We start from the raw sequence: 23076 nt of genomic DNA, 5'->3' as shown, positions 1-23076 counted from the left end.
GCTGAAGCAAACCTTATTCTGCCCTCGCACATGTTTATCCCTCCTCCCACCTTGTTCAGCGAGGAGAAATATATAGATGTACCGTTTCAGTCGATTACGTTGTGCTCTTCCCATGGCAATGGCTAAGTGTTGCCCTGTCAAGTGAAATTCACTTCCATGTAGCTACAGTTAGTCCTGAAATATGTGGGGTCCTGTACCTGCACCTGGATTGATAGGTTTCCTATTCCTGAGAAATGAGCGGGAGTTATAAACATCTGTGCTTTTCCTTAAGTGTAATGCTTTCCAGTCATTCTGTCTTCACCAAGCGTAACTTACTTGCCGACAAAAGTGCATGAGCAGCGCTCCTCTTTAATAGTCTGCTATCGGAGCTGCTGTGTTGGTGCTGTAGAATGGTGAGACGCCAAGCTGTGAACCACCATATGCACTTGGCAGTCTTTGTCTGGTCTTTGTTCAGCCAACCTCTTAGCCTTGCCACCTATAAAGATAATGAATGCAAAATGGTCCTCTGCTTGCTCTTAAAATTAGATGCTCAGCTTAAGGAAAAAGTAGATAACTTCATGCTTTGCAGTAAACTAGAAATTTCAAAATAAGGGCTGACAGTTCATCAGCAGTTCCTGCTTTTTGATGGCTTTTGAGGGAGGATCCTTAGTGGCTTTGAAAGGCGAGAAGAATGCAAGATTTCACTGTCATAGAAAGGTTATTTGGATGGGGAAATGGTTTCAACACTTATTGTAGGGAAGGGGGTGGGTGTTGAAAATGCATCCAGAAGTAGTAAATACACCCTTTGCCTCCTCATCCTCTAACAAAACGCTTTTCCCAGAAATGTATAGTAACTCACCTCAGGTTCTCATGTTTTTCGCTCTTGGTCTATTTTTCCCGAAGCCCAAGAATTAAAATACCAACTTGACTTAACCACCTACTAAACTGAATTTCATGAGCAGAAAAGAGCAGGTTTAATGTCTGACTTTCCTTTTCATATAAAAGTGACTCTAACTTGTATGTTTTTACGATCACAGTTCTTTCTAAGCAGGATTTAATGTAATAACAGTCCTGACAGAGACCTTGTATGAAAACTTCTAAAAGCTGATCTCTGACAGCGATTTTTCAGGCCTGTTTAGGATTAATTTCCATTATAAAATCCTGTTTACAGCATCCTAGATGTCATGTTGCCTTGTGAGTTCTGTATCTTGTTTTTTAAAAAAATCCTAAAATTACTAGTTGGTCTGCCAGTCTTGATTTACTCCTGACCAGTTTATGACATCCCAAGTGGGGTTTTATTGTTGTGCTCCTCTCCCCCACCCTTATCTGCCATATCTCAGCAAACAGTTTCTACCCCTGCCCAGTGTCCTGGCTGTGCCTTTTGGTCCCGTTCCCCAGACCAGCGAGCGGTGCCTGGTCACGCAGCACTGCAGTGGGCACGGAGCGCTCTGCTCTGCCCATGGCTTCCCGCAGCCTGCGCGCTCGCTGCTGGCCCTGCGCTGCCACGCTGGCTGTTCGCAGGGCACAGCTCCTCCTTTGCCAACAGATGCCACTTCTGTCTCCTGAGGTGTTGGGCTGGAAGCTGTCGCTGTGAGAAGCCAGGCAGAGCCGCGCTCAGTGAAGGACAGGTTATTTGGGGGACAGGTACAGAATGCAAACTTGTGCCGTAATAGGCACTCCCGAGCTTGTCTGCAAGTAACTGGAAAACCACCCTTTTCCTGGCAGAGCTCTCCCTAGGCAGTTTTTCTGTATCTCTTTAAAACCTGTTTAGTTGCTCAGTACTGAATGCGTGGGAATGTGGCCTAAGGCTATGAATACTGTGGTGATCAAACTGATTTTAGATGTGTGTGTGGGATTCCCCCAAAGCTGGCTGTCATTACTCTGTCAGTGAAGTGACTGAACCTGTGCTAGGGAACGGTGTCTTCCAGAGCAGCTGACTTTGGCAGTGAGGTCAGGATTCTCCCCTTGTATCCAGCAGTTTTTAACCAAACATATGCAACAGACTGCATGTCCTGGAATAACTATAGCTTGTCTTTATTCTAAATGAAGTAATAATTGGTTTTAATCGTGACATTAGCAGGACGTAAGTCCCCTGGTTGTCTTTCTTACAAAAGCCCTTGTAGATTTCTTGTCTGCCTTATCTCCCTTGTCTTACTGATGCTCTTTTTCTGGAGGTGGCAGCTTACGTTTTGGAGATCAGCTGTTCTAGGAATTGTGCATGTATGTAGAGTCAGGGGGCAGGAGTGAAAACCATAACTTTTTTTGAAGGATCTCCTGACAACCTCTTTTACAAGAATTTAGCTGTATGGTAATTTCTCTATGATTTTTAGCAGCCAAGCAGACTCAGTGCGATTAATAGTTGTTAGGCAGATTAAAAGCATAGGGGCCTAGAGAAGAACAGTTGCACCCATTAACAACCTTTTGTTTTCAACAGGTTCCACTGTTTTAAATCATTGCTTTGGGGTGTTCAGGAGCACTGGTGTTGCCATTCTGATCCAACCATTCCTGCAGCTTTTCAGAGTGGCTGTTACTGGTAGTTTCAGAATCAATCCCTAAAGCACAGGCTTCTTCAACAGATACCTGTACAGTGGTGCATTGTTGTGTAGAGGAGGAGAAATTCCTTCTCTGCCATAACAAGCTGTTTGGCATAAAAGTATGTTAGCCTCCGGTATCCATATGCGTAAAATACTGCAGCCTGTGTAGTAAAAATATTTTGTTCTCATCACAGAGTAATATTAGGGATAAGAACTGAATTAAAGCTTACTTTCTTTCACAGAATTCCTCTGAGAGAGAAGACTGTAATAATGATGAGCCCCCTAGGAAGATCATTCCTGAGAAGAATTCACTTAGACAGGTATGTGATCAGTCTCTTTAAAAATGCGATAAAACTTTCTAGCTATTTGAATCCTTAAATGCTTCTTGAAGCTGAAATCTGGCTTGTGCTCATGGAAATCCTTTCTTTTCTCCTTTGAAGTCTGAACAAGTCACATTGTACCCAGGAAAATCAGACACAGAGATTTAGCTTTCAGGGGACCCTGATGATTTTTTCTAAAGAAATATAGACTTCTGTATAGTTCAGTCAGGTGTGACTCTCTAATTTTACCTTTCTCCATTTGGTGTTCATCAAGACCTCTTCAGCCTTTTCTTCTGTAATTGTCTCTCTCTTGTTTGTAGTATATTTTGCCTCACCTCAGATCAAGAGTCTCAAAATGTTCTATGACAATTAAGCTTTTTATTGCCCTTGAAGGTAAATTTTCTTGCAGGTGATATCCAGGTTAATAACCTGAAAAATGACCTGTTCTTGTTTCTTTTACATTCATATAAATTACTAATGGGTAAAAAGAAGAAAGGATGGTCTAATGAAACATTATCTGTTCCCCTTTATAGATAGTAAAGCTAATTTCTTACTCATTGAAAAGAAGCCTTTCTTTAAAGCCCCGTGGCCAACAAAGGGAGTTGAACATGTGCTTTCTGGGGAATTTAAGTTGGATTTAGTGATTTCTGATGCATTTTCACCTTGCTCTTTCTCCCCCCTGCAACCTTGAGGCAGCAGAAACAAAATGATGTCTGTGCCTTAGCTGCCCAAGTTTGCTGCCTGGTGTATCAGAGTAAAACCATTGGTGAACATGACTAAAGTGAATACCCCAGGGCACACATTGCAGCAGCTGAGGAACTGGGACATTTCCTTCTGCATCTCAGGCAGAGGAATAGGGTGGTACTACACTGCCCCACGTCTGCTATTTCCAAGAGACATCATGGATCAGAACCATAGGAAAGGAAGAAGTATCTTTTTGATATAGAGTGCTTGTGATCAGAGATGTTGGTTTTGGGTGGGTCTTGTTTTGGTTTTTAATAATGTATTGTGTTAGGAGTGTTTGATTTTGTGGGAGTAGGTGTCATGTGAAGGACTACATGTGGCTAAGACGGGTCCATCTAACAGATGTGGTCTATGTAAGCCTTTTAGACAAGAAGTGGTATGGTGGTATAATGACTGAGGTCCCATGTATAGCTGAGAAAGATTACCCTGCAGAATTGATTAAATATGTTACATCAAACTTTAAATATTTCTGGCATTCAACAACAAATGACAGCAAGAGGAAGAGAGCAAAGCTGCTAGAATCTCTACTAGTATCCCCCAAATAGCAAGCAAGGTCCCCAGCAAACCAGAAAAAGTCAGAGTTTTTAGGTGTTAGGGTTATCTTATTGATGGCAAACCTTCAAGTTCAGGAGGAAAAGGTTATGTCTCTTCTCCAAGAAAAGACTCGTAGCACGAGATATTAATTTAAAAGGAACAAAAGTTACTTGTTTTGTGTGTGTTCTGATCACACAGAGTCTTTCCTTGTGATTATTGATTGAGGAGGCAGATTTTCATGAGCTGTATTACACAGATGAGGCACAGTTTCTTGAGTTAGGTTTCCTTTCCATTGTAGTTCAGTGTATAAAAGTATTCTTACAGCCAGGGAAAGCTGTCATTTCCCACAGGCCCACAATTCATCATAACCAAGGTGACTAGATATCAGGAATACACGAGGAAAACCACTTGTAGTGTCCCAGTATTTCGTATTGGAAATAATTCACATGGACATCCTTTACATCGGCGATGGTTAGCTGTGTTTCACAGTATTGTTGAGGTGTTGTATCAGTCTCCATCTTTGTGTTGAGTCCTTACAGTGACAGATGCAGGACAAAATCCTTGTGTCTTCTGATTGCTGTCTGGGGCCTTTTGTGTTGACAACAGTCTTTTTGGACAAGTTCAAGAAGTAATCTTAGTCTAAAGCATGTGCCCTCTTGTCTAGGTCATAGATGGTGATTGTCCATGATTTTGTGCCTGTTGTAGAAGGAATTTTGATTCTTCACATAGACATAAAGCTGTCTGAGCATTTTGAAAGCTTAGATTGCTCCTCTTCTATATTAGCAACGGACAGAAGCAATGAGGAGTTTTCCAGCTGTCATTCCAGGAATCAGGCACACATGCAGCCATATGCCCAAATACTCATAATTAATGAGTGATACCTACTGGAAAAATCTGGAAGTAATGCAGAGTGGCTACCCTGTCTTACATCTAGCCATACTTTGTAGAACCAAAAGGATCTGACCTGTAAATTTTGTCAAAGCAGTAATACACACAAAATGCTTTCTACTTTAGTGGAGAGATGGTAACTTGGTAAATATTGAGTGTACAGTTTCATATTTTCAGTTCCTCCCTTAAGACTCCCTTAATATTTCATTATTGGGGAACACGGAGTTACATGCACAGAGAAATTGAGTGTATGTGGGTAGAGGATAAGTCTGTTTACTTAAATGATCTTTCCAGTGGAAGTATCCACATATTTAGTACTTTCTGATTAGTCATAGAAAATTAATGAGATGCATCAGCCTACTTCAGGGGAAGTATGATGTCTTGACATGTTCAATTGCTAACAAGTTTAAGTAAAGGTGTATTTCCTTTTCTTGCCTTGTTTGCAGTGCTGTTATGCAGCCTTAGCCATAAATGTTTTCTCAGGTGGGTTTGTGAAACAGACATACCAGAAGGTGGAGGTAATAAGGAGGTGTGATGGTTGCTTCAGCATCTGAAGTTGTGTGCAGGGACTGAAGACACTCATTGCTCAGTGCCATGTAACTCTTACTTTGGAGAAGGATGAGTGGAGCTGTGTCCTTGGATTACTGGAAGGCATGGCCACTGTTGGATGCAAGACAGAAGAGACATGGAGATTAGTGCTGGGAAACAGAAAAAGGCAATGAACTTGACACTGTTAGCTGGAGCAGTGAAAAGATTAAGCTATGGCAGACTTTGGAATATGGATGCAAATGTTCAGTTCTTATTGAGTGCTTGATCTGACAAAATTTAATTTTGAAGGGGTAAACTGAAAATCATAGTATGAAAACAGACCAGAAAAAACAATGACAAGTGGCAAAAGTTTTTGGCAACTTTATTTAAGCTAACAAACGAATTTTCACACTGCAAAGTTATAAATTAATTTTAATAGGCTGATCCAGATGGTCCATTTGGAAAATGGATAGCTTGATCTGTTGAAAATTAAACTAAATTTATCTCTCTCATACTTCAAACTGAAGTAAGCGTGAGAAGAGTGCCCATTAAGTCCAGCTCATACAGATGGACCGGCAGGTCACACATGGGACTAATCTGATTCATTTTAAAAATAAATGCATGAGTTATTGAATCAGGTTCCTGTTTCAAGCCCTGTGTGTGAGCTTATGTGTGTGCATGTGCCGCCCTTTCAGAGGGACTCACAAATGCTTCAGTGCCTTTTTAACCTGTATGTTTCCATTTTAATTCAACTTCCTTGCCAAAAAACATAATTAGTTTTCAGTGCCTATCATTTAGTGTTAGACGCAAACACTAGATTGATTAGGTCAGACATTTGTTATTTTAAGGGCTATGTCTCCATCCTTCATTTATGAGGAACACGAGCTCAATAGTCTTGGGGAGAGAGCTGGCCTTTAGAAACTGGGAAGGGGAAGCTCTCTGGGGGCCCCTCCAGCCTTTTAGCTCCTGGGTGTTTTTAACAGAGCCATGAATGTAGATTTGTAAATTTATTGCAGTGCCATCTGGTTTTTTTGCAGGAACCGTATTATTGTTGGCTCGTATCTGTCTATTGTGGTGGTCACTCCCTGGGAGCTTGCCCTCATAGTCCTAAGGAAAGTGATGAATAGTGGGGGTCAACATGAATAGGTCACAGGGCAGCTGTCCAGGGCTGCCCTGAACTTGATTACCCCGCTGGTTTTTAAAGAAGATGGGCACAATGCAGGTTGTTTAAAACCCTCCCTCCCTTCTCTTCAGTGCAGCAATAATGAAGTGCCTTTTGCTGCTGTGGTTCATCTGTGGGCGAAGGTGCCTTGTGGGGAAAAGCTGGCAGCAGCGAGGCTGCCGTGCTGTACCTCCTGCAAACCTCACGTTGGACTCTGCTGTCTTTCTGCAAGCTTCCAGATGGAAGTCTGGGGGAAAAAAACTCCCTGTCTGTTACCCCATTCAAACAAGCCCCTTAGCATTTTCAAGAATTTTCCCTCTTGCTGTTTTGGCACAAAATATCACCTCAATTCGCTCTTACAGATTTGAGATAATTTTCTAGAATGACAGATAGCACCTAAAACATGCTCTGGGTGCTATTTCAAAGTTAAAATAGGCACAGTTTGATCTTAAGAGTTTAAAGCCAGTACTCAAGAAAATCCTGAGAAACAGAGAGTGATTGAAGAAGGTAGAGCAAACGAAAAAGAAAAAGTAGCAATTGTCAACCATTTACTTCCAGCTGGTAGCCTCGTCCTGCTGCTTCGGGCTCCTCTCCAGGCATATTTCTCCTCTGGAAAAGTATTTGTGCTGTGCAAGCTGTAGCCCTGTTTTTGACTGATGAGGAATGTTGCATGGTGTGGAGGAAATGAGGGTCCTTCAGCTCCCTCCCTCTGGGGAAGATGCTGCAGTTCAAATTTGCCTTCTGCTGTAGAGCTTGTTGAGGCAGGACAGACCTGGTCGGTGAAGTTATCCTGGTGACCTCATCTTAGGCTGTTAACACTTGCAAGTAAGGAGTTGCTGATTGAAAAGCCCCCTGAAACTGCCAGAAGTACACCCTTAGCCTAATTTACAAGATTATTCTTTCTGTTTATATTTTTATTCTTTATTATCAAGCAACAGCAAAATAATCTCCATTCCTCTGTGACATTTAATGCATGTTAAAAAGCTGGCCAAGGCGGGATGTGCCAGAGTCTAAGTTACAATGGGAATGTTGCCTTGTGGCGGAAAGGCCACTGGGCTCTTTCAGCATTAGTGCTAATAGGAATCTGTCACCCCACCGCATTGCTGCATTCCTCTGTAATTGAGTAAATTGCAAGTGTTGTCTGCTCCCCCTTGCCCTTTGTGTCCATGTCCACTTACCATCCGAAGAACGTGGGCAGTGATAAATAAAGCGCTGAACAGGGCTCTCAGCTCTTTGAAAGCAGCGTGTTGCCAGCCCCCTAGTTATATTTCTTTAAGTGTTTATGTTTTTCTGTATTCTTTCTGTTGTGTGGCTGGAACCCTGGGGATCCAAAGCCATGAGAGAGGCCAAGAAGCTAACAAAAGTTGCTGTCCCCTTGTTAGCTTGTCCCTTTCTTCTTTAAAAAACAAGATGAAAACCATCTGGCTCAGGGCATTACATTTTCCTCCCCCATGCACCTCTATAGATGAAGAGTTTCACCTGCAGTGAGGGTTTACATTGATTAGGGAGGGAGCAGTAATTCAAGCCGCCATCCACTTCAGTGGTACTTTGCAGTCTTTAAAGGTGCTGACCCATTGAGTTAAACTGTCAAGGGAGGATAAAAAAGGATCTTCATCCCGGGAGGTAACAGCTGCCAGGTTTTCAACACCTTGCAAGCTGCTGGAAAAGTGTCACAAATTGTCAATGGAAAGAAAAATCACTTGGCTGCCATCTTCCCTTAATGATGTGCCTTATAAAATGAAAGATTTAAGGGTTTAAAAATCAGCAAGTAGCTGTCAAGAAAAAAAAATCCTGAGGGATTTTGAACAATGAGCCCAGCAAGATGTATCCCGAAAGACTGCAAATAATGCATCCAAGTTGGAATAACCAGATCTGATTGGGATGACCATGGTTATATCTGCACAGTGGGACAAGAGGGAAGTGAAAGCAGCAGCACAGAAGTGTAACATTACCATGCCTGTATTTAAAAAAAAAAAAAAAGTCTGATTCATAAGCCAGTGAACTGCGAGAAGACATACTGTATTTCTGCTCTTTTGAGAACAATTTGTTTTCAAGCAGCTACCAGATGGCTAAATACCACGACATTTCCTTTTTCTTTTTTTCCCCCCTTCTTTTCTTTTAACAAGAGATCTAGTTCTCCTTGTTCTTTGTTTTTGTTTGTTTTAATGCTTTTACGTCGCTGAACAACCCCGTGGTGTTTGGGCATTGTGGCATACGCCTTTTTGTCTTTTCCCCCTTGTGCATTGATGGATGAGGAAAAAAAGATCTTCAGCTTTAATCTAATTTCAGATAACAAGCAGATTGGAGTAAGGCTTTTTGTTTGCATTGTCTTGAGGTTTTTTTGGTTTAGGGGCCTTTTTTCCCCCTGTTTGTTTTAGGTAAGTCATTTTAATTGTACTGGGTAATTAGAAGGTACACGCAGCCAAGGGAGCTTTGTTATGGTAATTGCTCAAGGAAACCCACTCCCCAACTACCACTGCCATGTGTTGAGACACGTCTTCCCTCTAGTGGCAGTATTAAGGACTTTGGCTTTCACAGTCGGCAAGGTGTAATTGCAATATGACAAACTGTGCTTTAGGGAAAATCCTGCAAATGATCTAGTTTTTTGTTTGGTTAGGCTTTATTTTGTCTCACGACTTTCCGTGGAGACTACCCTTCCCAAGGCTGGGCTAGGGATAACAAAAATTTCGTCTTAAGGAAATAGTCGAGGCGAATCCTGGGTAATGTCTTACAGCTTGACTTAATTCTCGTCTTCTTTTTAATTACCTGCTTATAAAAACGTTTTTAAATTTGCTTCGATTACTTAATTCTTTCAGAAGAAGCACCTCATTTGAAATAAATAAATAAATTGCATTTATTTTAAATAGTCCATGTGAAAGACCTTTAAAGGGTAATTAGTGTGAGTCTCCTAAGAATCTAAGTAAGATGAAAGCGATCTTTCCAAATCTGCTGGAGTGATTTGTTTATAGAACTTCCCACTTCTGCTGAATTCTTCTGAGTCTAATAACTTTTTTTCTAAACGTTTGGCAATTTGTGCTTAGCTACAAAAGCCCTTGTTCAAAAAGAACAGTTTAATAATCTTTTCCCTGAAAATGACTTGAAGGGAGGGTATGGGTTTTGTCTTTTTGCTGTGTTTTTATTAGTGTTATCTTTCTCTGATAAATCATGTAATTACTAACTATTGGGGGGGAAATCTTATTGAACTCCTGGGTTGCAGCTTCTATTAAAAAGTGGAGCTTTGTTCAAGGGCTGGGGATTCTCAGGATGAATGGCCAAAGAAATGGATTCCAGTTGGCAGAAAAGCTGCACACACATGGAGTTCTGCCTGGGGTTTGATGCTTCAGGTTGGCACTCAGCATTCGTCCAGAGCTGCATGAACAAAAGTAGAAATGTGTTTATGTTAAAGAGCAGGAGTGTACTTTCTTTAAAAAGAAAAATGTAACCAAAGACACTTAAGGAATGAGATCAGATACAGCTCTATCTTTAGTGAACCATAGTCTAGTGCCTCTGTGGCATTTTAAACCTTTGGCTAAGAGTGAATACAGCTTTGTGGTTCCCCTGCTTCTGACATGATTTGGTGCTCCTATATATTTGTAGGTTTCTTTTTTCTTTTTTTTTTCATTAGAGCTTGTTTTGCCATAGGGCTGCTTAACACTCTTTTCAAACGGCTTTTGCAAGGTTAAAGGAATGCGGCTTGGTAACAAGTTTGTGTCATTTTAAATATATACCACCCAGTAAATAAGGAGGAGTCTTGCAATCAATCCCTTTTAGTGTGTTATATGTTTCACCTGACAACTAAACCCTATATTGATTAACCATTACTTTGTTAGATAATCTTGTGTCATTGAAGCCACTGTAAAAATTAAACTCTTTAAAATGTTTTACCCTAGCAGCAGTGTGAAAATTGAAAACTTGTTCAGAGTTACAGCCAGCTTCCACAAAGAGGGTAGTTTCCAACAAACTGGTTTATGTTTGCATGCTTTATATGCAATATAAAAGCATATTAAAGCACTCCAACGCAAAGCTATCTGCCTGTGGCGTTGAACCAGGCTACCGTTTCAGACTGCTTTTCCTTGATGAAGAAACCTCTTATTTTGATGAAAGGTGAGGACAAACTGGAACAGTTTTGGTGCAGATTAGATGAGATATGTAAAAGGGTCAAGCTTTAAAGGTGCGCTTGAGAAATTTGCTTTTCTGAAGCTTGATTCTGGCTTTGATTTTCCTGCTTTTCTACCAAAGTAGTCGATGTTCCCATGGGCATTGGAATGAATGAAAGGTGGGACTCTGATGTTGCAGTGTAGCATGAGACACCATCAAATGTTTCACATGACATGAAGGACTCTGCATTATTACTTGATGATATGTCATTAATTCTATTTTCAGAGTCCACTAGTCTGTTCCCTATTCACTAGGTCTGTTCACTAGTAACTATTAGTGTATGAACAGCAGTATGACAATATCAAGTGAAGCCAGATCTCCATGTCCAGCAGTAATTTTGTGTCTTGTTGTAGCTAGTAACCGTGGCCTACAGAGGAGCATTAGAAGACCACCACATGGTACTGCCTTCACAATATATTCTCCCAGCTTCTTATGACTTGGCTTCAAGAGCTGATATGGTTTCTTTGTAAGATTATCGTTTCCGTTGAGGCCTGTTAGGCAGAGTGACATTACCTCTGTTTCCCCTGGACTTTAAGGGAGAACTGGGCTTTCTTCTGTGTTTTTTGCTTTAAACCTTTTATAACATATCATAGAACATGCACGTGAATCTTCTTTACCCTTTTCATTCATCCCACTAGGCTAATAATGTATTCCTCTGTGATAATGTGAAAATAAGAACAGAAGAACTTTGTAACTTTGCAAAGTCAGTAATGTATGTTGAACTCAAGATCACTTTATGTTTTATTCTCAAATCTACATCCTGATGTTTTGAATCCATGATACGTACTTCTTTTGATTTTCTTTTTTCCCCACTTCTTCCATTAAGAAACAAAGAGCTGCTGAAGGACTAAATAATCATCTGGTAATTTGGCACATACATAGATCCTTACATGATAAAATTACTGTGTAAGAGTTAGTTGTCACAGTAAAACCATCTTCTTCTCTCCTGTGGTGGAAAAGGCTGGGAAGGAGGAAGTCAAGTAGCATTGGCATTAGCAGTTGTCAAATGGCAGAGAGGTATTGATAGCGTGGGAATGCCCAAGTCGCTCAGACCCAGAGTCTGCTCATCCAGTGCCAACTCCAGCACTGTCCATGGAGGGTGCTGTTGAATGAGAGCAAACAAGTCTGACCTTGTTCACTACTCCATTGCCCTCCTGCTCCTGCAGCGTCTGCTGCTGTTGCACTAACGATGACTGGGAGATATCTGCGCTGTGTGCTCCGTGGACCATACTGTGGACAGTACTCTGCTGTCCATGAGTTTGTTTAGTGCCTTTTTCCACTTGCTGATATTCTTTCCATGATGTCCTGGGGCAGCAAGCTCCAGACGTTCACTGCCTGCTGTGTGAAGAAGTGCTTAATTTTATCTGCTTTGAATTTATACTATATTAGTTCCATCCAATGTCACTAGTCTTGGTATTGTGGAATTTGATGACCAAGCTTTGCTGGAAGTTCAGTTGGTGCTGTTCTCACTGACATGTAATGTGTGAATGAAAGTAATAAAAATTAAGCAATACACTGGAATAATTGTAGATGCATTCTGACATGCATGTAACTTTTGAATAGTGTATAGTGAGCTTCCTTCCTTCATAGAGGGTGCTAGTGTCTTTAGATTTAGCATTTTATATTTCACATTGTGTATTTGGGTTGTCTGCTCTGTCCCATTTGTAAACGTGAGAGAAAGCCTGTCATTTTAAAAAGCTGGCTTGCTACCAAGGTTGGTATCTGTCTTGGGAGGAAAAAGACTGACAAGATCCGAGTTCATGGTTCAGTTCACGGAGTCACAGTCTTCCTTGTTGCTTTCATGAAATGTTTTTGTGGCTGAGCTTTTGATGTGCAAAGTGGAGTTAGTAATAGCTTTTTTCAAGTCAAGGCTCCTCAAAATGTATACAGTATGTAGCAGATAAGTTGTGTGGAAATCCTGTGACTGGAATTTTAGGAATTAAATAGCAAACGAAAGCACAGATTTATGATAAATGGGTTAAATTATACAAGTGTATATACTGAACAAAGAATCTTGACAACTCCTCATGGTTTTTCACTTTCACAATCTGGTTGAATTTAACTAACACCATGCCTGTAAAATGAAGTTTGCATGGTATTGTCTGAACATCAGTGCAAAGTAGATGGTGTCAACTTTTTGTCTGTCTGTTGGACTGCTACATCAAAGCCCCAGTTTTTCATAGTTTATGCCATTCTGATCTTCTGATGAGAAAGTTCTGTGCATACCAGAGTGATGGTTTTATGATATTGGCAAATATTTGCAAGGTGAGTCCATCAGACTTCTGTTTGCTTGTGGTCTAATCCATTTTGAATCTGAACCTCCCCTGCTGAAAGATGCACTCTGATCATGTGCACAGTACCTTGAAAGGATTTGTGTGTTTGAATTTTTCAGTTTCTCCTTCTGGATCCAGAGTGACAGCAGGTACCAGTGTTGAGACATGTAAGGAGATCTGCTGGAGCCAGGATATTCTGCATTCCTGTCTGTCACTGGTGGTTTTCTGGTTAGAGAGCTCACTGAGAAATAAAACAAACTGCTAAAGCAATGGAGAAGATAGGGCTTCTGTGCTCCTTTTCATTTCTATTTCATTGTGAACTTTAAAGGGGCTCTCTAAATGGGTAAGGTGGAAAGGACTGTGATTTCCTGGATTTCTTCAAGAGTGTCTGTACTGTTGGACCAGTACAGATTCACCTGAGCCACTGTGCTGATTTCCCATGGTGGGAGTAAGGAGTGTTTCATGAGAGTCATAAATGAATGTTGTAAGCTGATTTGTGAACACTCAGTTCCCATCAGTTGGTGCTTGCTGTCCTCCTGAGCTGGAGACTATTGGGAACAGTGACTTCATGGACATATCTCCTACCACTCAGCATAACCCATTTTAATCTCTGCATTCTTGCCTCTGGTGTCCTTTGCCATGTGTTTCTCTGCTGGTTTTTGTGTTGCTGCTACATCTTGCACAGGATCAGGCCTCTGGCAGAGGGGCAAAAGGGGAAGGTTGTTTGTTGGACCTTGGTGCTGAGGGAATCTGGCTTTGGTGCCATAGCTTTGGAGCAGAGGGAGAGGTTTAGGAGCCCTTGGCAAGCCAGTGTTGTCCAGAGGTTTTGTAACCTATAGTGGGTTTGGGGATGAATTAGTTTCAAATCCAACAAGCCCTGAAAGAAAGATCTTCAGAGATTGACAGTGAGTATTACAGCGAGAGAACTGACAGGCAGTTTAGTACAAGTCTTTGTATGTCCTCCTCTTAAGGCAGTCTTTAAAATATCATGAATGTTAGTATGATAGTACTTAGTATGTTAGTACTTAGAGCTCTTGGAAATCTCTTTGTGGCAAGTTTAATTTCATTGTCTTTCAGCATGTTTCTTGGGTTTTCCTCATGCAGCTATTTGAGGTAGCAACATCTTCTATGTAGTCCACTTACTACTCTTGCAGCAAAGCAAGTTTGTGCTTGCTTTTGAGCTGCCACTTTTGCATGGAACATATTTCTGTGAATGGTGTCAGGTGCTGGAGTGTTAATCCCATGCTGAAGCTCTTAGGTGCTACTATACTCCTCCTACTAGAAAACATGAACTTAATCAAGTAGTAATTGAAAAGGTGTTGAAGAGAGAACCTCTATTAGAAATTCCTGGGTTCTTCAGGCATATTAGTTAAAACTGCCGAAGCAACCAAAGTACAATTTTAAGACCACTTTGTAAGTGTTGTTCGTATGCTTCCCTTAGAAAAAGGGGGAGACTCTGAGTAATGTGTTCTGCAGACTTTCAGAAGTCTGCAGCCCCAGCTGAGTGTCCCCTGGGCAGGAGAGTGTATGAGTTAAAGAAAAAAAGACATTCTACTTTAAAAATAGATAAAAGCTTTCCAGACTTGGGAAGATTAAGTACAAGAAATGAGATGTAGTCTGCATTTGCTCCCTTCTGATTATAACCTTCGTATTGTCCCCATGTATTTTACCTGGTAAAGTCAGGCAATGTGTACTAACATTTGACATATGCTGTGATAACTAGTGTGTAGAAATCACCGTGCTTTAGTTGTTCAATTATCCAGCATTTTGTGGAAGCATGAGTAACTTAGATACCTTTTTCATTTTCCAAAAGAACAGAGGAGAAAAATCCTTTTCTTTGTATTTCAGAACTATAAAATTGTATGTATCTTCTCAGGAGACATGCATGCCCTGAACATAGGCTTTTGCTGTAAACTAGTTTATTTTGGTTTGAAACATTTACACCTTAGGAAACAGAAAATGTAGTAGAGGAGTTGTGGGTTCCTGTGCCAAAAATGTGGTGCCTGAAAGAAAATTGTTTTCTTCTATTCATAACCGTTTTAATCTTTCTGCAGACCTACAACAGCTGTGCCAGACTGTGCTTAAACCAGGAAACAGTATGTCTAGGAAGCACTGCTATGAAGACTGAAAATTGTGTGGCCAAAGTAAGTAAGAGAACAGCTTTGGTTTTGAGGGTGTTTTAGCAGGTTGTTCATTGTTAGTCACAGAAAAGTTCTTGTTAAAAGTTACACTTAGAAAAATAATACTTACACAGAAAGCAAGTATTTTGCAAAGGCTCTTCTGTCCTTCAGTATAAACATTTCAGACTTGCTGTTTTTCTCTGCTGGAAATGATTACTTGAGTCCTGGGCTATCTGGGATTGAGGGGTCCATTCTGCTATACAAGTGATAGGCTTTTCCAGTGGGATGACCTATGCCTGCCATGTAATTAGCTGTGGCAACTTCAAATGATAAATGTCCAGATACGTGCTAAAAACACTGCATGAGAGCTCTTTGTGTCATGGTTCCCTTTCTTAGCTGCCAGAAGGTAGGTACAGAAAGAAAGACCTTTCAATTAAAATATAGTGAATGCTGTATTTAAAGGAAAAGGAGGAGGGACATATCACAGTCAGAATGGTAAGAAAATGCATTTATTAGCCCGTTAAAGAAAAGTAATTTCTTGAGAATTGAGTAGATGTGATTGGAAGGATGAGGTGCCATTAGCCACCTACTTTTCTTAAAATTCAGTGTAACCAGAGTAAAACAAGTTTCATGTAGGGCTGCTTGTGAATGGAGAGCATTTGAACCGTGATGCAATATGTGTAGAAAGGCTGTGCAAAGTGTGCGTTTAGCCTTGTGCAAGCTTTCTGTTTCTGAAAGGAAGTTTAGAATGGGCATGCAGGACAGATCAGTGCTTGCAGCCATCTGTTACCAAAACCAGCTGGCATTTTGTTGCTCCTCTGTCACCACAAGCCTGACCACTCAAAAGCCTGTTTTCTCTTTTGGTTATTTATTCTTTGATCTTCTCGAAGTCTATTTTTTTCATACTTTGAATGGTTGTTAAAGGTGCCTTATCTCTTCGGGGGCCACTTTTGTATTGATCTTTAAGATAATTCCCCAGCTAAATCTTTGCGGAGATTTTGCTGGTGAAATTTGGATGTCCCATTACTTGTAATTCTTGTCAGGGAATTTGCTATCATAAAAGTTTTTCAAGGTGCTTGCAGGTGGCTTAATGCTCATAAACTGTGCCTGACGTGCCAGTTAGCTTCCACTGGAGAAGCACTTCTGAGAGAATCTACCAGTCTTGGTACAAAGTGCTGATATTTAATACCATAGCACTTCCATTCTTAACATGACTACTATCTCACACTGCTTCCTAAGGTACTTTATGATACAGAGTAGGTGGAACTGTTTAAGCAGAGCAGCTCTGACTGAGTTGTCTCACTGTACAGCATCGTTCTGATGCCATAAAGCAGCTCACAGCAAGCTAACTGGAGTAAACCCCTTAAACCCCATCTGCTCTATAGCATCTTGTTTGATCTAATCACCTTACTAAGGAGCAAGGATGTGTAAGAAGTACAGCTAAATTAGGTGGTCCCTCTTTGAAATGAAATTACATACTTTAACGTCTTAATGCCCTAAATAATAAACTCTCCTAAAGTGACATTGTCAGTGGGTTTATGGTAAGAGGTGTGGGTAGGGCTCAAGGCAGAAGCAGCAAGACTTATTTATGCTATTGAGAATGAATTTGAACCATTGCCCTGGAGATGAAAAAGTGTATGTTCTTAAGTATAATGCCTCTGTGTGCTAGGCTTTAGGAAAATCTGCCATCACGTACACACATACATATGAAAAAATATGTATACACATGCATACATGCCTTTACACAGACATATGTATATGTATGAAAAAACATAAGGACTTTTCTGGGGTTATAGTTCCTCTAGTCCCAACTTGCCTGGCTATTGTACTCCTTTCCTTTGCCTTCCTAGCTACAAACCACATGAAATAGGTTCTAAGAAAGCTTGTCTTTCAAATTCCAGAAGGGTTCAAGCATTTATAAATCCAGTTATCTAAATGCAGATGGCTCAGTGATGGCATAGGCAAATGGCACAACTGTTAAATGTTCCCTAGGTGAAGGGCTTAAATGGGATTTAGGGAGTTCAGAGGCCTTCTCCTAGCCACATGCACATGGTGAGTTTTATCCTCCATGACTGATGTGTTTTACAGCCTCAGACTTTAAAATACTTTGTCAGAAGGTAGATACTGGAAAATACAACTGCAGATTTTGTTATCTGTAGCACTTTCCCAAATGTATTGTAAAAGTTTCAGGTTTTTTATCTTAAACTTGCAGTGAAACACAAAAAAGATTACTTTGGAAATCATGATTTGCCTTTTCTGATTCTGCAGTGCAGTATCAGCCCTGTCTTGGAGCCACAGTTGGCATTATTGTGTGCTTGTCAGATGTGTCAGTTAGTCTGCAAGAGATGATGATTTTTCTGAAAACAAAATTTCTGATTCTGCATCTGCTTGCAGAAATTTGTGCTTTGTTAAGTCTGTATTAATGGCATTTACTGATTGTGTGCTTGATGTTTCTAGAAGTTTGTTCAAAGAATGAAATGCAGTTTCCCTTGAGGCCACACACATCAATATTGAGGTATCTTTTCTCAGACTGAAGCTCTGTCTATCCATCAAGCTCTTTTGTGAACAAGTGCCTCTGTACAAGACATCCAGATGTAAGCTGCCAACCTGACAACTGGTACTCTTCCTAAAATGGAGGGAGAAAAAGTTTGCAACAAACAGATGCACATATTCCAGTGTGGAAGGTAGCATAGGGCCATGGTCAGACAACTCAAGAAAGTCTGTGTTTGTTAGGCAACTGTGTCTGTCTGGTTCTGTATATGATGTCGTGCTGCACGTGCAGCCAGATGCTCAGTGGCTCTTGCAAACCTGTGAATTACCTAGTTTTATTCAGACATTTTAATATAAAACTAGAATATCAGGTTCTGATAAATCTCTGTATGTTGTTCTTAGTCCTGCTGTTCTGGTATCTGTCCTCTTAAATTCCATTTATAGAACTTGGACGTGTTTCGGTAGGTGCAAATAAGGAACAGTAGAAATTGTTTCAAGCGTGTGCATGCTTTGACTGAAGTGGTGGGATCTTCAATTAAAAATTATGTGTTGTGATGCACAGATACCACCTCTCTAATCTGTAACAGCATTTCTCTCCTATCTGCAGGAGTTTTTCAGTTATTCTTTTGCCATGTTTTAGCCCATTGCCTTGGAGTGAGCAACAAGTCTGATGTATATTCAACCTAATGTCTTTAAAAAGGACATGCAATCTCTAATTGTGTTTTTTTTAATGTATGCATATACACAGAGAGGCATGTATATAAACCCCCCTCCTGTTTGTCTCTTTAGAAACCAAAAAATGTCTGCAAGAGGATTTCTTTTTATGATGCTGCTGGTGTGCAACCACAAGTGGGCAACTTTCTCAGGAATTGGTGTTAGGTGCTTAAATAAGGTAGAAATGTAGCATGAACCTGAGCTCCAAGGACAGGATGTTTGATTTTAATGAGGCTTATTGAAATCTGGCCAAATGAGCATCTGTTCCTATTGTTTGTTCCATATTTTGTAAGCCAGTATCTCCAGGCCAGATAATGGTGCTGGTGTGTGCTTCATCCTCAATTAGAGAGGGACACAGTTAAAAGTCCCCTGGCATCTGGTATGTCGCTAGGATTCTTGTGACACTCTTGTGTGTGCAAACAAGTTTCTCTTCTGTTCTGTACCCAGGACCACCTCCTGTACTGACCTTCACACTTTCTATTTGATGTGTGGTGTGGTATGCTCTGGTGTGTCTGCAGTCTCTTTTGCTGAATCTTTGCTTGGATGGATTAAATAAAGTGCTGTTTTCAAACAGAGGACTACCTTTTCACCCTTTCACAGTGTGGGCTGTGTTGGGTTTGAGTTTTGCTGTTTGCTTGGAGTCTGTTAGATTTTGCATTTCCCTGGATCATGGAAACACCCTTTGATTCCAAGTGCTCTTTTCTTTCCCAGCAAGAGACTGGTGTACAACTGCTCTCAGCATTCCACAGTCAATACCTGTTTGCAGCACCCATTAGATAGGTCTTTACTGTTTATTAACTCCTGCAGTCAGTTCCGATTCGTCTGTATCTGCTATACAAAGGAGTGTTCTCAGTTTCATTTTGCACATTGAATTCTTTCCTACTTGTGCCAGAGATAGGCGCCCTATGCCATACCTGGCAGACAGCACAGACACACCTTCAAAATGACATACTGCATCCACAGGTTTCTACTTAGAACTCAGCAGCAGCTGGGAGAGGTTTTCTGCCTCTAAGTTGAAGGAAGAAAAAGACAGTCATGCACACCACCCTTGAAAAATTAGTCTTCTGTTTGAGGCCACTCCTTGCTACTCAGATGTGATAACTGGTCCTGCTTTTAAAGGTCCTGGCACACCAAGGGACTTCTCAGGGTCTTTTAAGCATCTTGTGTCTTTTAGGGAATTTTTGATTACTGTTCATCATACTTTTAAATGTGCAGTGGTTAATACATTGAACTGGGAAGGGGTTTATTCCCTTTATTTTCAGCACTGTGATTTATTCTCTGTGGCCATGATTTATTCTCTGTGGCCATTCTTGCTTCTTTTCAAAAGGAGAACCAAATAATGTTGTGAAAAGTAACTGTATAATACTTTTTTGACCCTTGGATGAAAAGTCCTGCTTAAGCATGTAGTGATGTTCTCTGCCTGCTGAGCAAGCTGTGTGGAGTGTACAGGGGGACAGAGCTTCGTTCTACTCAAGTCTGGAAACACAGAACAGGCCTTGGCACTTCCAATATGCTATGTGAAATTTCCTTTCAAAGATGCATCTTATTATTTAGTTATAGATACACATTTTGCATTCAAGGATGATTCAGCTAAAGCAAGGAGTGGTGCAAGTAGTTGTTAATTGAAATCTTCCTTCCTTTGTTGCTTCTTTCTGCATCACTACTTCTGAATTTTTAGAACATAGTCTGCACAATAATGACATCGAGCCCAGAATTTTTATATGAATTCAGAACAGAAACCATGAGTACTCTTTAATAAAGAAGCATTTAGGGTTCCAGGCTGGATGTTCCAGTTGGCACTAGGACAAATGAATCTGAAGAGTGTCCCTCTTGGACTCTCAAGTCCCTTTATGTCACAGATTGATGGCTCTTTTCTTCCGAGAGTGTCCCTGCATTTACTTAGCTTGAATAGCACAACCAACTCAGAGTTCTGCTGTGATATACCACTGAGTCAGTATATCTTCAGATAATGCAGTTTTCTAGTGTTTTTCAAGCCTTTCCAGTCCTTGAGATTAAAATTAGAGCAATTTAATCATGAACAAATGTCATTTGACCAGCACATTCAGTTTCCTGATACTTGTTTCACCGTTTTAATGAGAAAGTATGTTCCTTCGTAGCTTAATTTTTAGTATTAAGCTTCTTTGTAATGATACAGAGGGCCTGTCAGTGGACATGCTTCCAGCTCCAAACCCTCAGTAAGTGCATCGACTCTTGTGTCTTGGATAAACCTTTCTCTGGGAGGGACAGCAGTTTTTGAGGCCCTTGCAGACTGGATAAACACTGCCTCAGCCACTGGCTAGTAGAGATCTAAGCATGTCATTTTACCCTTCTATCACAGGTATTTTCTCTGTAGTAAGAGGGTTGTGTGAATGGCAGGCACTGCAGGGACATTGCTGGGATTACTTGGTGTGCAAAAGGTGCTTTGAAATTGAATTCTCAGAGTTTAGACAGCACAAGTAGAAAATGGCATCAGAACTTTATCTAAAAGCTTTGACCTAATGGTGATCTTCTGTTCACAGTTATGTCTACTTTTATCTTAATTGTGAGGTGTTTTGGTGGGTTTTTTGTTGGTTTTTTTTGGGTTTTTTTCCCCAGGTCAAGACAATCTTTATGCTTTAGCTTCTGCTCAGTCTAATAACCTTTTTGCAAATGACGGAGAAAGAAATGTGATATTCCTGCTCCCCCCACTCCACCCCACCATACACATTTTCCAGAATTTGATAGACTTGTTTTATTTATTTCCAAAATTATATCCGCAGGAAACAAGCTGTTTAAATTCAGATTATGCTGAAGCAAAATGGTCCTGGTATGAGAAGCAACGTGCTGTTTTATGAGCGCAGAGTCCCTTTTCTCATAACTGATTGATAGTAAATATTTTCCTGAAGAATTATTGCCAACCATGAACAGTGCAACTGTTTCACTTTTTTTTTCCGTGCTACTTGCTGTACCAGCCATTGTCTGTAATTAAGATCTACAATTCACAATGCAGACGTTTGCACTTCCTCTGGGTCTGAGCTATTTATAAGGCATTTCAGCTGTTCAGAGTTTCTTTTGAGTGTTAAACTACGTGTAAACAGGCTTCTTTAGTCTTCAGTTACGCAAACATTGTGGAGTGGTTGTCATTTCTGCTCCTCTTACCATCCAAAATGACTGTGCATATCAATGAAACCACAAATTAAAAAAGAATTACACTTGGGTTTTTTAAAATGCAACAGAGACTTTGAAGAAATAGTAATATAAAAGCTAACTCATACACTGCTTTATACTTGAGGGTCTCTAACTATATTCTGGAGATCAGTTCTCAAAACTCTGCAGTAAGGATGGTCAGGCAGGTGATATGCAAAATCTTGGTATCATTTTCAAAGTTTGGTCAACTCGATGGAGATATTCTACTTTTTGGAGCCCTTGGCTTGGAGTCTTGATAATGCCAATTGTGTTACCTGTGAAATTGAGTTCAGTAAATACTAGGTCTCTCACACAGATGTTAGAAATGCCGTCTCAGGTTTGACAGGTTGTAAGAAAGAGGTTTTTTTGTGGTGATGACAGTCAACCAGAGCAGGTTGCTTGTGGAGGCTCTGCAGCCTCCATCTTTGGAGGTTTTCGAGACCAGGCTGAGTGAAGCCTGGAGCTGCCTGACCTCATAGTGCACCCTGCTTAGAGCAGGAGGTTGGGCTGGAGAACTCCAGAGGTGCCTTCTAAATTGAATCATCCTGGAATCCTCTCAGTGTACAGGCAGTGAAGATGCAATAGGAATATTCTGAAATTTAGAACTTGGCCTGGCATTCCCTCTCAACTATACTGCGTGTAGTGTCACATGCTGTAGTTCCACCCATGTGTTTGCTGGTTTGGTGATGGATACTCTGCATAAAGAATTACAGCCTTGAGGTCTTCATTCAAGATCTGTCACATTAAGCTTGTAAGGAGTGTTCACCATGATAAGTGTTATGAACCACACTGGATTTGCATTTACAAAGTACTTTGGGATCCTTTGTGCTGGAAATGTGAAATATTTTGGAATCCAGGCCATCGGTGACTTTAGTGAGAAGTGGTGGCAAACATGAAGGGAAGCATTGCTTCCTAAGTAGTCACTTGCAGTGACAGCGCCCTCAGATGGTACTGAATACATGACATTAACTGGATGTGTTTTCAGTATTTTTCAAATACAAAAATCAAAGAAGGTGTTTGAAAAATATGTCCAATTCTTGTGTTAAAACTTGTGGTATGGAACACTGGAATGATAATTACCTAGTGTAGCCCACTGCAGGGAAGCCATTGTTGTGGCCAAGTGTCACATTTCAGAAGGCAGAGTGAGTTCTGAGTTCAGCCTAGCAAGAGTGCCTAAAACTGAGTCTGTTTTTGTAGACTGATGGGGGTTAACATGGGGTAGGCTCCAGCTTCTTTGCTGTCAAGAGCAGGCAGGGGAGGGGAAATAGTGTGGAGCGAGTTCATCGCCAGGCGTGCACTGCAGCACTGCCCACTGATGCATGCCGGATCACCCGCACGCAGAGATCACATGGCTCCTCCAAAAGTCAAACGATCAATTCGCCTCGTTTTGGCTCTGTACTTAATGCACAAACAGTGCGATCTGCAGGGCTGTAATTGCATTGTTAGGGCCAAGGAACAAGCCTGTGC

At 40.8% G+C, this 23076-nt stretch overlaps 1 protein-coding gene across 1 annotated transcript in view; it reads left to right on the top strand.

The window, feature by feature from the left end:
- BTRC (beta-transducin repeat containing E3 ubiquitin protein ligase) overlaps positions 1–23076 on the top strand; it is an 87524-nt gene that overhangs the window by 17529 nt on the left and 46919 nt on the right. Inside the window, exons 2-3 of the mRNA XM_009084452.1 lie at positions 2756–2833; positions 15175–15264. Of these exons, the coding sequence (XP_009082700.1) occupies positions 2756–2833; positions 15175–15264 (168 nt within the window). The remainder of the gene's footprint in view (positions 1–2755; positions 2834–15174; positions 15265–23076) is intronic.

This window comes from Acanthisitta chloris, unplaced genomic scaffold (assembly GCF_000695815.1).
Source record: "Acanthisitta chloris isolate BGI_N310 unplaced genomic scaffold, ASM69581v1 scaffold18601, whole genome shotgun sequence".
Classification (NCBI taxonomy): domain Eukaryota; kingdom Metazoa; phylum Chordata; class Aves; order Passeriformes; family Acanthisittidae; genus Acanthisitta; species Acanthisitta chloris.
The sequence above is the reverse complement of the archived record's forward strand: the minus strand, read 5'-3'. Positions and strand labels throughout refer to the sequence as shown.